General features: G+C 43.2%; 1 protein-coding gene and 1 non-coding gene across 2 annotated transcripts; one reads left to right on the top strand and one right to left on the bottom strand.

Moving 5' to 3' along the window:
- Nucleotides 1-382: 382 nt before the first annotated feature.
- LOC139573592 (semaphorin-4A-like) lies at nucleotides 383-17,920 on the top strand. The gene is made up of 14 exons (XM_071397219.1): nucleotides 383-616; nucleotides 4,144-4,304; nucleotides 4,412-4,474; nucleotides 4,583-4,681; nucleotides 4,890-4,992; nucleotides 5,160-5,279; nucleotides 9,796-9,923; nucleotides 14,419-14,600; nucleotides 14,810-14,945; nucleotides 15,706-15,895; nucleotides 16,070-16,185; nucleotides 16,305-16,468; nucleotides 16,723-16,793; nucleotides 16,923-17,920. The coding sequence occupies exons 1-14, from the start codon at nucleotides 517-519 to the stop codon at nucleotides 17,681-17,683; spliced, it is 2,394 nt and encodes a 797-aa protein (XP_071253320.1). The 5' UTR covers nucleotides 383-516; the 3' UTR covers nucleotides 17,684-17,920.
- Nucleotides 5,782-5,834, bottom strand: LOC139574884 (U7 small nuclear RNA). Its single transcript, XR_011674842.1, has one exon. It is a non-coding gene; the product is annotated as a U7 small nuclear RNA (small nuclear RNA).
- Nucleotides 17,921-18,130: the final 210 nt, after the last annotated feature.

The raw sequence follows: 18,130 nt of genomic DNA, 5'->3' as shown, positions 1-18,130 counted from the left end.
TTAATCACTAATCACAGAAAATTAATAATAATATTCAGAAAGGACTTTGTCAAAGCAACAAAATAACTATGGCTTTACGATGATGGTGAAAACTTCGAGACATTTTGGAGTTAAGTGGGTTAAAATCAGAGGTTGCAAGTCTTCATTCATATTAAAAATCTGATTTATTGAGTTCTCCATATTGTCTATATTAACAGGGCACTTTATTTATTATAACAGTCTTTTAAAATTCAATATTGGTGCACAATTTCTACTTAAAATATCAAAGGGGCGCAAAAGGCACTCTTCGTGTTATGGTGATGACGAGAGGAAGTCAGACGATGCAGGCCACAGCATTGCAACACCTTTTTCACAAGTGTGTAACAAAGCTCTCAGCACAGCCAGACTCACACGCATTTAATATACACACTGTGCTCATATGAGGAAGTCCTCTTCAACAACAGATCCTTCCACATCCTCCGCCTAATTCTTCATCCAGGTATTCCAGCCGGTCCTGTTGTAAGGAGCACCCCCATCATGGCATATGGGAGGCTGGCCTGGCGTCTCTCTGCTCTACTGGGGCTTCTCCTGACCCCTTCACTAGGGTTGGAGCCTCCACGGATCTCCTTCCCCCTCGGTTAGTAACATTTGATTCATTATTGTTTTTTCATGTCCATTTACTGGGTTTTTATGTATTTGCATGTGTGTGTGAATCTTGCAAAGATGCAGCATTCAGGAAAGTCAGATATTATTTCAAGTTTATTTCATGTAAATATATAATTTGTCAGGATATAATATGAAAAAACACTTTCTCATGTTGAACTGCTGAGACATGCTACAACTACTCATAGCTTGTGGCTGTATGCACGTCACTTGAGTTTCCGTTTGTGCCTCTTCCTGTAATTCCTAAGAAACCACAGTGGCATGAAACACGATGGCACAATAGACACCAAGGCACATAACATAGGCCAGGGGTTAACAAACCTTTTCACTCAGGCCACCCTTCCAGCATTGGGGAACATCCCTCGCCCCCCCTGTACTCGCTCGCGCCAAGTCTATTTCTATGGGCACAAGCACTGTTCTTGACACAAGCTGTTCATGACACACACCTCTTTTGTTGGCGGAGAGAATATTTAGCAGGTTTAAAGCTTATTTCCTGCAATTTTAACCCTTTTGTCATGGGGTGAAGAGAAAATGTTGCAGTTTTAAAGCAAATTTTCTTACAATTATATATGTTTTGCCATGTCTAATGTGTATTCATGTGACATTTGAGTGACGCAAATGTTCCAACAGAATCTCTGGACTAAAAAACCTAGCTAAAACACTTGAGCTGACATGGGCTAGTTGACCTGGACATTTCTGACAAGTTATAAATAGCTCTAAGGTATGGCAATGACTGACAAGACAAGAGGAACTGATGATGTATTACCCAATTTCGAAATGTCACCTTGTGCATTCTACTATTACAACTTTCAAGAGTAAGTTGAAAGCTGGACCCCCACGCCCCGCCTGCACCCCACAGTTTGGGAACTAGTGACCAAGGCCACAGACAGACTGTATGGAAAGACACACTTAAATAGACTGTAAGCACAGACTGCCTGATAATACATGTTTAGGTCAGGTGACAGTTGTGGTTGGTTTATGCTACATGGGGCATCCAATATTGTATTTTTTTCATACTTCATTTACTTTTCCCCTCAAGCTGTTACCCAATCAAAACAATGGTCAATTATATCCCCTATTTCTCCAAATCAAATCAAAGTTTATTTGTCACGTGCGCCGAATACAACAGGTGCAGACCTTACAGTGAAATGCTTACTTACTCTAACCAATAGTGCAAAAAAGGTGTTAGGTGAACAATAGGTAAGTAAAGAAATAAAACAACAGTAAAAAGACAGGCTATATACAGTAGCGAGGCTACATACAGACACCGGTTAGTCAGGCTGATTGAGGTAGTATGTACATGTAGATATGGTTAAAGTGAATATGCATATATGATGAACAGAGAGTAGCAGTAGCGTAAAAGAGGGGTTGGCGGGTGGTGGGTGACAGGACACAATGCAGATAGCCCGGTTAGCCAATGTGCGGGAGCACTGGTTGGTCGGCCCAATTGAGGTAGTATGTACACGTATGTATAGTTAAAGTGACTAAGCATATATGATAAACAGAGAGTAGCAGCAGCATAAAAAGAGGGTTTGGGGGGGGGGAACACAATGCAAATAGTCTGGGTAGCCATTTGATTAGATGTTCAGGAGTCTTATGGCTTGGGGGTAAAAACTGTGGAGAAGACTTTTTGTCCTAGACTTGGCACTCCGGTACCACTTGCTATGCGGTAGTAGAGAGAACAGTCTATGACAGGGGTGGCTGGGGTCTTTGACAATTTTTAGGGCCTTCCTTTGACACCGCCTGCTATAGAGGTCCTGGATGGCAGGCAGCTTAGCCACAGTGATGTACTGGGCCGTACGCACTACCCTCTGTAGTGCCTTGCGGTCAGAGGCCGAGCAATTGCCGTACCAGGCAGTGATGCAACCAGTCAGGATGCTCTCGATGTTGCAGCTCTAGAACCTTTTGAGGATCTCAGGACCCATGCCAAATCTTTTTAGTTTCCTGAGGGGGAATAGGCTTTGTCGTGCCCTCTTCACGACTGTCTTGGTGTGTTTGGACCATTCTAGTTTGTTGTTGATGTGGACACCGAGGAACTCAACCTGCTCCACTACAGCCCCGTCAATGAGAATGGGGGCGTGCTCGGTCCTCCTTTTCCTGTAGTCCACAATCATCTCTTAGTCTTGGTTACGTTGAGGGATAGGTTGTTATTCTGGCACCACACGGCCAGGTCTCTGACCTCCTCCCTATACGCTGTCTCGTCGTTGTCTGTGATCAGGCCTACCACTGTTGTGTGATCTGCAAACTTAATGATGGTGTTGGAGTCGTGCCTGGCCATGCAGTCGTGGGTGAACAGGGAGTATAGGAAGGGACTGAGCACGCACCCCTGTGGAGCTCCAGTGTTGAGGATCAGCGTGGCAGATGTGTTGCTACCTACCCTCACCACCTGGGGGCGGCCCGTCAGGAAGTCCAGGATCCAGATGCAGAGGGAGGTGTTTAGTCCCAGGATCCTTAGCTTAGTGATGAGCTTTGAGGGTACTATGGTGTTGAACGCTGAGCTGTAGTCAATGAATAGCATTTTCACATAAGTGTTCCTTTTGTCCAGGTGGGAAAGGGCAGTGTGGAGTGCAATAGAGATTGCATCATCTGTGGATCTGTTTGGGCGGTATGCAAATTGCAGTGGGTCTAGGGTTTCTGGGATAATGGTGTTGATGTGAGCCATTACCAACCTTTCAAAACACTTCATGGCTACGGACGTGAGTGCTACGGTTCTGTAGTCATTTAGGCAGGTTGCCTTTGTGTTCTTGGGCACAGGGACTATGGTGGTCTGCTTGAAACATGTTGGTATTACAGACTTAATCAGGGACATGTTGAAAATGTCAGTGAAGACACCTTCCAGTTGGTCAGCACATGCCCGGAGAACACGTCCTGGTAATCCGTCTGGCACCGCAGCCTTGTGTATGTTGACCTGTTTAAAGGTCTTACTCACGTTGGCTACGGAGAGCGTGATCACACAGTCGTCAGCCACAGTACAGTATTTTTACACTTTTCTTTGCTCTTTGTGACTCATTTGCTCGCATACAGTTTTACAAGAAAGTCAATGACCACAATCAGAGATGTCAAGATGATAGATTCAAAGGCCAAGCCACTCAAAATCTAAAATTAAACTGTGCACAGTGCTACATGTTGAAAAGTGAGACCACATAGTTTTTGTTTGGAAACATATATATATATACACAGTACGTATGCCGTTTTACAATAGTTGTGGTAAAAAGAGATGAGAATATGAGCTAACTCTCACAGTCTAAAAGTGAGCACTAACTGCTACATTATGGAACCCCATTATAACTTTTTAGCTGTGGTGGCTGGTGGGGGGTAGGGGGGGGGTAGGGGGGGGGGGGGGGGGGGGGGGTGTTGAAGGAAAGGCTTATTGAATAAATGGAAGGGTATCAAACACAATTTACGAAGAATGTATCAATACCCATGGTCCGGTGTTAACTGGTGGTCCACACAATAAACATACATCATAATCATTCCCTTTTTATTTGCCTTTCCTTTCAGAAAGCTCAGCGAGACCTCTTCCCTTATTCAGCCAACCAGACATTAAAAACACCACCACACTGTTGCTAAGTGACGACGGCTCCACTCTGTTTGTAGGGGCACAAGATGCTGTGCTCTCATTGGATGTCAGCCAGCCTGATGTCATAACCATGAAGACTAAGGTAGGCACATTCGAGAGGAAGAGGGAGCTATCTTATTTGATCAGAGATAAGTTTATAAAAGGTTCCTACAGTCTTACAAATATTCTCTCTGTCTGTTTCTCCTATAGATGGAATGGAAGCCCCCTCCAGATATTCTTCACAAGTGTACCACCAAGGGCAAGAAGAAAACGGTATTCATTGAGTCATCATGCACTTAAATGCACACACTTGCCTTCACAAGAAACCATGAGAACCACTCTCACCTCTTTGATATATGCTTATGTACTTATTTTCCTCAGACGGACTGTCCCAACTTTGTGCGAGTGCTGCAACCCATCAATGCCACCCACTTGTATGCCTGCGGAACATTTGCATACAACCCTCATGATACCTATATGGTAAGACTCTGCAGATCTCCTAGACTCTCCTAAATCCTTTTGATCTTCTCCTTTACGTCATATTTGGATAGACAGAGTATTTATATGATAATGAAACCTATAACACACTTTCAATGACCCTTCTCTCTTTTTCCCACTTATGGTCCTATAATTCCTCCCCTCTCCCCCTTTCTCAATGTGTCTGTTCCTTTCTCTCTCATTCTCTCAGGACACAGACACTCTCACCATGGCCAAAGTCCCCAGGAAGTACAATAACGGAAAAGGTTGCTGCCCGTTCAGCCCATATCAAAGAAACACAGCCATCTCTGTTGGTGAGATTGATAATGTGGAGAGCCAATTGTAGCTGAATTAGTGGACTGCCTTGGTGACGATGCCACATGATAATTGCCAAGAAGACACCAACACTTCCAAATAAATGCTCTACTTTGTATTTTGTTCTTGTCACTCGGATTCCTCAATTATGTTTCTCTATATATAGATGGTGAGCTTTTCACAGCCACTACAAATGACTTCATGGGTAATACACCAATGGTCTCCCGCCATCTCAGTAAAGATGGTCGCCCAGATGTTAGCCAGGATACCTCAGTGACCTTGAATGGTGAGTGGTCTTCAACAAATACAGCGCAATAGTAATGACATATTTTTTTGGGCACTTACTCCGTCATTGCTTGTTGGCCAAGCCTATGGAAAATGAATGGGGGTTTTAGAGGGTTTTTGGATAAACGCTGAAGATAAGGTCTGTGATATCCCACATGAAAAAATTATATCGTATACTATGGTATATGTACACACTATAGTATTCACTGTAGTGTTTTTGCGGACTTAAATGTAGTATTCACTGTAGTATACTGTAGTAGTCAGCAAACACACTACAGTGAATATTGTAGTATTTACTGTAGTATTTAAAGTTAACTATAGTATAACTCTGTAATAAAATAAAACTGTAGTATATACTATAGTGATTCATGTAGTGTTTTTGCAGATTGTAGTATACTGTTGAATTTACTATACTGTTTTTGCAGAATGTAGTATACTATAAAATTTGCTGTAGTGTTTTTGCAGACATTACTGTGTTTTTGTTTTATCTTTGACATAGAAGTGCGGGCTTTCTCCTTGAGGAAACCTACTGGAGAAATACTAAAAGAGCACATTTTCCATAACCTGTTGGTAGGTAGGACTGTGGTCTAAACAGATAGTTCAGCGCTTCTGCTCTTTTCTATACCTGTAGGGAACAAAATATAAACTCGGCAAAGAAAGAAACATTCTCTCACTGTCAACTGTGTTTATTTTCAGCAAACTTAACATGTGTAAATATTTGTATGAACATAACAAGATTCAACAACTGAGACATAAACTGAACAAGTTCCACAGACATGTGACTAACAGAAATGGAATAATGTGTCCATGAAAGGGGGGATCAAAATCAAAAGTAACAGTCAGTATCTGGTGTGGCCACCAGCTGCATTAAGTACTGCAGTGCATCTCCTCCTCATGGACTGCACCAGATTTGCCAGTTCTTGCTGTGAGATGTTACCCCACTCTTCCACCAAGGCACCTGCAAGTTCCCAGACATTTCTGGGGGGGAATTGCCCTAGCCCTAACCCTCCGATCCAACAGGTCCCAGACTTGCTCAATGGGATTGAGATCCGGGCTCTTCGTTGGCCATGGCAGAACACTGACATTCCTGTCTTGCAGGAAATATCGCACAGAATGAGCAGTATGGCTGGTGGCATTGTCATGCTGGAGGGTCATGTCAGGATGAGCCTGCAGGAAGGGTACCACATGAGGGAGGAGGATGTCTTCCCTGTAACGCACAGCGTTGAGATTGCCTGCAATGACAACATGCTCAGTCCAATGATGTTGTGACACACCACCCCAGACCATGATGGACCCTCCACCTCCAAATCGATCCCGCTTCTGAGTATAGGCCTCGGTGTAACGCTCATTCCTTCGACGATAAACGCGAATCCGACCATCACCCCTGGTGAGACAAAACCGCGACTCGTCAGTGAAGAGCACTTTTTGCCAGTCCTGTCTGGTCCAGCGACGGTGTGTTTGTGCCCATAGGCGACGTTGTTGCCGGTGATGTCTGGTGAGGACCTGCCTTACAACAGGCCTACAAGCCCTCAGTCCAGCCTCTCTCAGCCTATTGCGGACAGTCTGAGCACTGATGGAGGGATAGTGCGTTCCTGGTGTAACTCGGGCAGTTTTTTTTGCCATCCTGTACCTGTACCGCAGGTGTGATGTTCGGATGTACCGATCCTATGCAGGTGTTGTTACACGTGGCCTGCCACTGCGAGGACGATCAGCTGTCCATCCTGTCTCCCTGTAGCGCTGTCTTAGGCGTCTCACAGTACAGACGTTGCAATTTATTGCCCTGGCCACATCTGCAGTCTTCATGCCTCCTTGCAGCATGCCTAAGGCACGTTCATGCAGATGAGCAGGGACCCTGGGCATCTTTCTTTTGGTCTTTTTCAGTCAGTAGAAAGGCCTCTTTAGTGTCCTAAGTTTTCATAACTGTGACCTTAATTGCCTAATGTCTGTAAGTTGTTAGTGTCTTAACGACCGTTCCACCGGTGCATGTTCATTAATTGTTTATGGTTCATTGAACAAGCAGTGTTTAAACCCTTTATAATGAAGATCTGTGAAGTTATTTGGATTTTTACGAATTATCTTTGAAAGACAGGGTCCTGAAAAAGGGATGTTTCTTTTTTTGCTGAGTTTATAGTCTATACTTGGCATCTTTATTTTTTAAATTTCTATTTCTATATATTTTTACCCACCCCATTTTCGTGGTATCCAATTGGTAGTTAGTCTTGTCTCATCGCGTACGGACTCGGGAGAGGCAAAGGTCGAGAGCCGTGCGTCCTCCAAAACACAATGCCCACTTAACCCGGAAGCCAGCCGCACCAATGTGTCGGAGGAAACACAGTGCACCTGGCGACCGTGTCAGCGTGCACTGCGCCCGGCCCGCCACAGGATTAGCTAATCCGGATGACGCTGGGTCTCCTGGTCGCGGCCAGCTGCAACAGAGCCTGGACTCGAACCCAGAATCTCTAGTGGCACAGCTAGCACACTGCGCCACTCGGGAGGCCTGTTGGTTTCTTACTTATGGGTGGCACAAAACAGGATATGGGGGAAGGGAATGGAGATAGGCAAAATTAATACTGTGGTATTTACTATAGTTAAAGTGTAGTGTTTTTCCGGATACTACTGTAGTATTTACTATAGTATTCGACAGTATACTACAACATTCTATAGTAAACACTAGACGATCATGGGATACTACAGTGTGTACTATAGTATTCTACAGAATATTATAGTTTACTATAGATTTCTATAGTAAGTACTGTAGTATTTTTTTCATGGGGTTAACACAGGTTTAGGAGATCTTACATGTTTTGTTTTATAAGATTAGCTGATGAAGATTATGTAATTTTTTTGTGAATTTTGAATCAGTTATGTATTCAAACAAGCACATAGTCTTCATAATTCATGAAGGTCATGTTAACTGACTGATATTATCTCATAGAACAAAACTTATAAGATCTCCTAAGCGTGTGTTAACCTCAGACCTAATTTTTACATTTATCCCAAAACCCCATTCTTTCCCCATTAATTTCCCCCATAGGAATGGCCAAAAATACCAGAGGTAATTTATTTCCAATTTTTAGGACTACAAGTTGGCGAGCTTGTAGTCCTAACCTTTGTGTTCGCTTCAGCTCAAGTAACAGAACATAAGCAACTGGTGTCCCCCAGGGCTCTGTGCTGGATACCCTGTTGTTCTCCCTATTCTGCACACAACAAATCCGATTGTTCACATTTTATTGTGTATTAAAAATGACTAAATATATCAACATGTCAAACTTTGATTGTTATTTGAACTCTTCTACATTCACTGATTTTGCAACTGTTGAATTGGCAAGAAAATAGTTACACTACATATCCAAAAGTAAGTGAAGACCTGCTCTTTGAACATCTCATTCCAAAATCATTGGCGTTAATCTGGAGGTGGTCCTCCCTTTGCTGCTAGAACAGCCTTCATGCTTCTGGGAAGGCTTTCCACTAGATGTTGGAACAGCGCTGCAGGAACTTGCTTCCATTCAGCCACGAGCATTAGTGAGGTCGTACACTGATATTGGGAGATTAGGCCTCGTTTGCAGTCAGCGTTCCAATTCATCCCAAAGGTGTTCGATAGGGTTGAGGTCAGGGCTCTGTGCAGGGCAGTCAAGTTCTTCCACACCGATCTAGAAAAAAACTTGTTTTGTGCACGTGGGCATTGTCATTCTGAAACAAAAAAAGGGCCTTCCCCCAACTGTTGCCACAAAGTTGGAAGCACAGAAATGTGCACAGAAAAGGGCCCAAGCCATGAAAAACAGCCCCAGTCCATTATTCCTCATCCATCAAACTTTACATTTGGCACTATTCATTTGTGCAGGCAACGTTTTCCTGGCATCCGCCAAACCCAGATCCGTCCTTTGGACTGCCAGATGGACTGCCAGATCGTTCTCTGGAGTGATCCATCACTCCAGAGAACGCGTTTCCACTGCTCCAGTCCAATGGCAGCAAGATATACACCACTCCAGCCAATGCTTGGTATTGCGGCTTCTGGGCCATTGAAACCCATTTCATGAAGCTCCCAACGAACAGTTATTTTGCTGATGTTGCTTCCATAGGCAGTTTGGAACTCGGTGGTGAGTGTTGCAAACGAGGGCAGACGATTTGTACGCGCAACGCGTTTCAGCACTCCCTTTCTGTGAGCTTGTGTGGCCTACCACTTCGTGGCTGAGCCGTTGTTGCTCCTAAACGTGTCCACGTCACAATAACAGCACTGACCGGGGCAGGCTTAGCAGGGCAGAAATTTGACAAACTGACTTGTTGGCATCCTATGACAGTGCCACTTTGAAAGTCACTGAGCTATTCAGTATGGGCCATTCTACTGCCAATGTTTTTCTATGGAGATTGCATGGCTGTGTGCTCGATTTTACACACGTGTCAGCAACCGGTGTGGCTGAAATAGCCAAATCCACTAATTCAAAGGGGTGTCCACATACCATGTTGTGTATTACCTGTCTGTGCTTGAATATATGTTTGTGTAATTTCCTTTATTTCAGAACCCACTTTCGTCAGTTCCGCATCTGACACCAGCGAGGGGAAGGTGTACTTCTTCTTCAGTGAAGTTGGAAATGAGTACACCTTCCTGGATGAGTTCAAAGTAGCGCGGGTAGCCCAGGTCTGCAAGGTAAGTAACAGAATGGGCTTCGATTCCATTTAATATAGGAGAAATTAACATTAACCCAGTTAATGAAATGGGAAACAAATGCTCATTGAATATAACATGTTAACTTCTCCAATTAATTAATTGAAATTCAATTCCTTACCTGAATTGAGTAGGAATTGCCCCCTAAGCCTGGTAGAATGGTAGGCCAGTGTCCCTCCCCATTCTCCTATGCACAGATTTACTCAGAAGGATATGAGAACCCTCGTGAGATGCAACTTCTCTTTTTCACAAGGCAGAAATGTGACTGCTTCCTCTGTGATTACTGACAGGTGAGTATTTACAGTGCCTTCAGAAAGTATTCATACAACTTGACTTAGTCCACATTTTGTTGGGTTACAGCCTGAATTCAAAATGGATTGAAATTATATTTTTTCTCACCAATCTACCCACAATACTCCATAATGACAAAGTGAAAACATGTTTTTAGACATTTTTGCAAATGTATTGAAAATAAAATACAGAAATATCTCATTTACGTAAGTATTCACACCCAAGTCAATACGTGTTAGAATCACCTTTGACAGCTGTGAATCTTTCTGGGTAAGTCTCTAAGAGCTTTGCATACCTGGATTTTTCAACATTTGCACATTATTCTTTTTATAATTCTTCAAACTCTGTCAAGTTGGTTGTTGATCATTGCTAGACAGTCATTTTAAGTCAAAACTGTACCTAGGCCACTCGGGAACATTCAATGTCGTCTTGGTAAGCAACTCCAGTGTATATTTGGGCTTCTGTTTTAGGTTATTGCCCTGCTGAAAGGTGAATTTGTCTCCCAGTGTTGGAAAGCAGACTGCACCAGGTTTTCCTCTAGGATGTTGCCTGTGCTTAGCTCTATTCCGTTTATTTTTGTCCAACAAAAAAATGGCCCTAATTCTTGCCAATGACAAGCATACCCATAACATGATGCAGCCACCACCATTCTTGAAAATATGAAGTGGTACTCAGTGATATGTTGTGTTGGATTTGCCCCAAACCGAACTCTTACTGTATTCAAGACATAAAGCTAATTTCTTTGCCACATTTTTTGCAGTTTTACATTAGTGCCTTAATCCAAACAGGATGCATGTTTTGGAATATTTGTATTCTGTACAGGCTTCCTTCTTTTCACTCTGTCATTTAGGTTAGTATTGGAGTAACTACAATGTTGTTGATCCATCCTCAGTTTTCTCCTATCACAGACATTAAACTCAGTCACCATTGGCCTTATGGTGAAATCTCTGAGCGGTTTCCTTCCTCTCCGACAACTGAGTTAGGAAGGATGCATGTGTCTTTGTAGTGACTGTGTGTAAAGTGTCATTAATAACTTCACCATGTTCAATGTCTGCTTCTTTAATTTTTTTACCCATCTACAGTTGAAGTAGGAAGTTTACATACACTTAGATTGGAGACATTAAAACTTGTTTTTCAACCACTCCACAAATTTCTTGTAAACAAACTATAGTTTTGGCAAATCGGTTAGGACATCTACTTTGTGCATGACACAAGTCATTTTTCCAACAATTGTTTACAGACAGATTATTTCACTTATAATTCACAGTATCACAATTCCAGTGTGTCAGAAGTTTACTGTGCCTTTAAACAGCTTGGAAAATTCCAGAAAATTCCACCATGGCTTTAGAAGCTTCTGATAGGCTAATTGACTTCATTTGAGTCAATTGGAGGTGTACCTGTGGATGTATTTCAAGGCCTACCTTCAAACTCAGTGCCTCTTTGGTTGTTGACATAATCGGAAATCAAAAGAAACAGCCAAGACCGCAGAAAATAAATTGTAGACCTCCACAAGTCTGGTTCATCCTAGGGAGAAATTTCCAAACGCCTGAAGGTACCACGTTCATCTGTACAAACAATAGTACACAAGTATAAACACCATGGGACCACGCAGCCGTCATACCGCTCAGGAAGGAGACGCGTTCTGTCTCCTAGAGATGAACGTACTTTGGTGCGAAAAGTGCAACTCAATCCCAGAACAACAGCAAAGGACCTTGTGAAGATGCTGGAGGAAACAGGTACAAAAGTATCTATATCGATATAACCTGAAAGGCCGCTCAGAAAGGAAGAAGCCACTGCTCCAAAACCGCCATAAAAAAAGCCAGACTACGTGTAACAGTTTAACTTAATGGCGTCCCCTCGCCCCGACCCGGGCGCGAACCAGGGACCCTCTGCACACATCAACAACAGTCACCCACGAAGCATCGTTACCCATCACTCCAAAAAAGCCGCGGCCCTTGCAGAGCAAGGGGAACCACTACTTCAAGGTCTCAAAGCGAGTGACGTAACCGATTGAAACGCTATTAGCGCGCACCACCGCTAACTAGCTAGCCATTTCACATCCGTTACATACGGTTTGCAACTGTACATGGGGACAAAGATCGTACTTTTTGGAGAAATGTCCTCTGGTCCAATGAAACAAAAATAGAACTGTTTGGCCATAATGACCATTGTTATGTTTGGAGGAAAAAGTGGGATGCTTGTAAGCCGAAGAACACCATCCCAACCGTGAAGCACGGGGGTGGCAACATCATGTTGTGTGGGTGCATGTAAACTTCCAACTTCAACTGTACCAATAGGTACCCTTCTTTGTGAGGCATTGGAAAACCTCCCTGGTCTTTGTGGTAGAATCTGTGTTTGAAAATCAGTGCTCGACTGAGGGACCTAACAGATAATTGTATGTGTGGGGTACAGAATCATGAATAATGGTGAGTGAGAGTTACAGATGCACAAATATCATACATGCCAAAAAATGCTAACCTCCCCTAATGCAACTAAAGGTGTTAACACTCCACAGATATCAAGACAAGTGGAGTACTGGGCCAGCCACTCTTAAATAGCACATGGGCCAGCTCAGTTGAAACACCTTCCGACTAACACGGAACCCAAACCGGCTGCGCGCGTGCGCCATCGTGCATAAATGTATTTTGCCCCCCCCACACCAAACGCGATCACGACATGCAGGTTAAAATATCAAAACAAACTCTGAACAAATTACATTAATTTGGGGACAGGTCGAAAAGCATTAAACAGGTATTGCAATTTAGCTAGCTAGCTTGCACTTTCTAGCTAACGTTAATTTGTCCTATTTAGCTAGCTTGCTGTTGCTAGCTCATTTGTCCTGGGATATAACCATTGAGTTGTTATTTTACCTGAAATGCACAAGGACCTCTACTCCGACAATTAATCCACACATAAAACGGCCAACCGAATCGTCTCTAGTCATCTCTCCTCCTTCCAGGCTTTTTCATCTTCGAACTTATATGGTGATCGCATCTAAACTTTCATAGTATTACCACGACAACCGGCAACAAAGTTCGTCTTTCAATCACCCACGTGGGTATAACCAATGAGGAGATAGCACGTGGGTACCTGCTTCTATAAACCAATGAGGAGATGACTTTCAGCGCGATCTGCGTCAGAAATAGGAACGACTTCTATTTTAGCCCTTGGCATCGCATACGTTCGTTGGCGCAATAATTGAATAACATGGATTTCTAAATTTATTTTGCGACACTCGCGCACGCGATGTGTCCGGTCTGGTCAGCATGTAACAAAATGGACAAGCCAGCACAGGTGTAAAACATACTGACTAACGAGGTGACACCAATCAGTACGCCCTATGTGCTGACGAGCTAAAGTCCAAACTCAAAACATAAATGGAAAAACCAAAGCCTGTGACATCTTCCCCCTTAAGACAACAAATAGAGAAGTTAGCATGTCTTGGGGTTATGATATTTGTGCATCTAACTTTCTCACTAATCACTATACACTATTCATTCAGGGCTATCTGTAATCATGGTAGCATCCACATTAATGTAGAAGTGTTTAGAAACATTATATTCTTATGTACAATAAAAGTGACTCAAATGGCACAATACATTATTTACCATTTCCATTGGGCACAAAATAATCTTAAACATAACCAAAACAAACAGCAAATGCATCCAACAAGTTTGTAAAGTCACAAGCTTGATTGAAATCATTGTGTGCTATGAATTTGGGACCAAATACTACATTTCTGACTACTTTAATACACAAGTGAATTTGTCCCAATACCTTTGGTCCCCTAAAACGGGAAGACTAGGTAATTACATGCTGTAATTTCTAAACAGTTGACGTGAAAATACCCTCAAATTAAATCTAACAGTCTGCACTTTAACCTCATAGTCATTGAATAATTTCAAATCCAAAGTGCTGGAGTACAGAGCCAAAACAACAAAAAATGTGTCAATGTCCCAATAATTTTGGAGCTCACTGTAATTCCACTTTGATATTATGGGGTATTGTGGCAGTAAATTGAGGCAGTAACACAACAAAATGTGGAAAAAGTCCAGGTGTGTGGATATTTTCTGAAGGCACTGTAAAAGGCCAGAGGTGTATTCAGAACACTCAAAACAGAGTGCCCCAAAAAGTGAACCATGTCATGATTATTACTAAACAAATATGTTGTCCGTGGGTGTGTCAGGATGACATTGGGGGAGAGCGCATCCTGCAGAAACGCTGGACTTCCTTTGCTAAAGCCGAACTTCTCTGCCGGCCTCCCAAAGAGCTGCCTTTCAATATCATCCAGGATGTGTTCACCCTCGCTCCATCAGAGGGCTACTCCACACAAGATATTATTTTCTATGGTATCTTCACATCCCAATGGTGAGCGAGAGCATGCCAAAGTCTTTCTGCATATGTAAGATGAGATGTCTGGAGGTCTAATGACATGACCAAACAATTGTGCCAATATTTGGGTTAACTTTCTCACAAAATTGTTTTTTCTATATTGTTCTGCCCCCTCTTTCACATCCCTCTTTCCTGCTGGCCTCCTACCCTTTGTCTATATCTCCTCTCTCCCCTTCCACTCCCAGGTCAGTGGCTTCAGGGCAGTCTGCTGTGTGTGCCTTTCGGCTTGGGGACATCAAAGATGTGTTTGCTGGGAATTACAAGATATTCCAAAACCACCAATGGAGTCCTCGCGTGGACAAGAGTAGCAACCTGGGCAAGGTGTGGATGGGCCAATCCTATACTGTAGAAGTATACACTGAGTTTACCAAACATTAAGAACACCTTCCTAATATTGAGTTGCACCCCCCAACTTTTGCCCTCAGAACAGCCTCAATTCATTGCGGCAAGGACTCTACAAGGTTTCGAAAAGCGTCTTTGCTCCAGTGCTTTCCAAAGTTGGTTCAAGTTGGCTGGATGTCCTTTGAGTGGTGAAACATTCTTGATACACATGGGAAACTGTTGAGCGTGAAAAACCCAGCAGCGTTGCAGTTCTTGACACAAACCGGTGCGCCTGGGACCTACTACCATGCCCCGTTCAAAGGCCTTTAAATTCTTTGTCTTGCCCATTCACCCTCTGAATGGCACACATACACCATCCATATCACAATTGTCTCAAGGCTTTAAAATCGTTCTTTAACCTTTCTCCTCCCCTTCATCTACACTGATTGAAGTGGATTTAACAAGTTACATCAATAAGGGATCATAGCTTTCACCTTGTCAGTCTATGTCATGGAAAGAGCAGGTGTTCTTAATGTTTGTATACTCAGGGTAGATTAGGGTATATGGGCAGGGTTGAGAACAATATCCTTTATAAGGATCCATTCTCATGGTTTACCTATTTTTTTGCAGTGGCTATAATAGATTTATATAGTTGTTAATTTATGGACTTGTGCAATTAGCCTAATGACCAAATCCTCTTTACCCCGTTTCCCCCTCGTGGCAATTGTAATGACTGAGTTTATGGCCTTTTTGTTGACAGTGTGGGTTGGACAATGCCTCAGACACCACTCTAATGGCAGTTAAAGAAAGTTTCCTAGCCAGTGGAAGTGTGCGTCCGATAGGCAGTGCACCAGTTCTCAACTCCCCTGACCAGCGCTACAGTCGGATTGCTGCACTACGGACAAAAGCGGCCAATGGACAGGACTACACCATACTCTTCCTGCTTAGTGGTGTGTCATAGTTATTTTCAATCTGGACATTGCTCTTCAATCTTGGTCTGTACACTTCTGTCCGATTGCTCATGTGGTGATACAACTCCCACCCCAAATTTGATGGCAGTTAATTTTGTCACAGCACATTTTCTTTTGTTTGTAACTTTTGTCTTTCACTCTTCTCTTGGTCAGAGTCTGGGTTTCTCCACAAAGCTGTGCTGTTGAACAAGGATACCCACATCATAGAGGAGATCCAAGTGTTCAGACAACCACAGCTGGTGAAAAACATACTTCTCACCACCTCCAAGGTACACATTTGTTCAATCTTAACTTTTGTCAATGTATGTTTTCAATGGGCATCTCTCTGTATACTGTCTGTGGCCTTTCATCCACTGAAGCCCTTTGATGCCTGTTCCTCCTATCGCAGGGTGTGCTTTATGTGGGGACCTCTGAAGGGGTGACCCAGGTGCCTGTAGCCCAGTGCTCGTCCTATAAGAGCTGTGCCCAGTGTGTTTTGGCACGAGACCCCCTCTGTGGCTGGGACCCTGCCAGTGGACACTGTGCCAGTGTGTCTGCCATTCCAGCCAATGCGTGAGTCCAACTTTAGATCTTTAGATTAATCACTGGCCTCCACATACTGATGGTTCCCTGTGGCATTTCCATTCATAATTTCTTTTAGATTTTTTTTTTTTTTAATCGATGACATCTCAGCCTAGCACACATGCATGCGCTTGAGCAATGAAGAGAACACAGTCAGGGCACCAATGTTAATGGACATCCCTCTCTCTCACCTACCTTTCCATCTCTCACTCTATCTTTGCATTTGTATGTGTTGTTGCTGTCAGACGGCAGGATGTGGAGCATGGCAACGTGATGAAGGAGTGTCAAGGTTCCCTCACAGCTAAACCTCTGCCAGGTGATCACTACAATTAGACACAAGTGTATTGGGATTATAAAACCAGTAATAAACCATTATATTTAAGCATTGAGTGCTCTATAGTATGTATAACTCACTAATTTGTCTGTGCTCACATTGTATCCGCAGTGGAGGTGTACGCACAGCTAAATGAAGTAGTGAGGTTGAAGTGTTCCACATCCTCCAATCTGGCAACCCTGAGTTGGAAGTCCGCCAAAGCCAGCGCTCTGCCCCACCACCTCTTCTTTCACTCTAGAGATAAGAATCTGGTCTTCATAGCCACACCTGACACCTTCGGAATCTACCACTGCATCTCTGTGGAGAGGGGTTATGAGGAGACAGCAGCTATTTACACTGTGAGACAGAGTGTCTCTCCTCGGGCCATTGATTCTCCAGCCATTCAAATTCGGATCACCACCACAGAGACTAAAGACCAGATGACCACCATGACGGAGATTCCAAGCGACACTGAGAAGCTAGACCTCATCAACTTTGGGGAGGATCCAGTCATCACCACAGACGTAACCACAACCAACAAGACTCCAGACACACAGTCCACGGCTGAGAATCTAGAGGACAAGACTCCAGACACCAATTCCAGTACTGAGAAACCAGAGGATATGACCCCAGACCCCCAGTCCAGCAGTGAGAAACCAGAAGACATTGTCAACCACAAGGAACCCTTAACAGCCAAGAATTACCATAGTGAATTGGTGGCAGTATCATTTCTCCTGGCTGTGTGTGTTTGTGTGCTAGTGCTAGGAGGGCTCTATGGGTGGCACCTGCAGGGCAGATATAAATTGGGCCCCTCGGACACTGCAGACGGGGGATACAAGGAAGAGAATGACCCCCTGGAAGTCTCATCTCCCTCTATAAAGAAGGCAGAATGAATGGACTCAGAAGATATCTATCTTCATCTAGAGTCAATTTTTTTCAACAGGCATTTGATGACATCACATCAGGTGGATTTGATATTGTTGAAGATTTATAAATAAGTAAATTAAAAATGTGTTTGGGGGGGTGAAGGGTATGTTTATTTACATGTGGAGCCAATTGGTCTTCAACTTAAACAGACAGATAATGCAAATGTTTATTAATTTCAAATTAATAAATGTTTTGTAATCCTACATTTCCTCAGCTGACATCTTTTTCTATAGGCTACAGAACAAGTGTCTTTATTTCTGTAGGAATGTTCATTCTCTTTTACTAAGCCTACTATAATAAAAAGGAGAAATTAAATTTCTGAATCTTTGATATCCCTTGGCTGTCACCAAATAATAGTAGACATGCATAAAGATGGCTGCCCCCAAGTACTTACCAAAAATGCCTAATTTGCT

The sequence above is a fragment of the Salvelinus alpinus genome, chromosome 4, assembly GCF_045679555.1.
Source record: "Salvelinus alpinus chromosome 4, SLU_Salpinus.1, whole genome shotgun sequence".
NCBI classification, from domain to species: Eukaryota; Metazoa; Chordata; class Actinopteri; order Salmoniformes; family Salmonidae; genus Salvelinus; species Salvelinus alpinus.
Note: the sequence above shows the minus strand (reverse complement) of the source record. Positions and strands in the feature narration are given on the sequence as shown.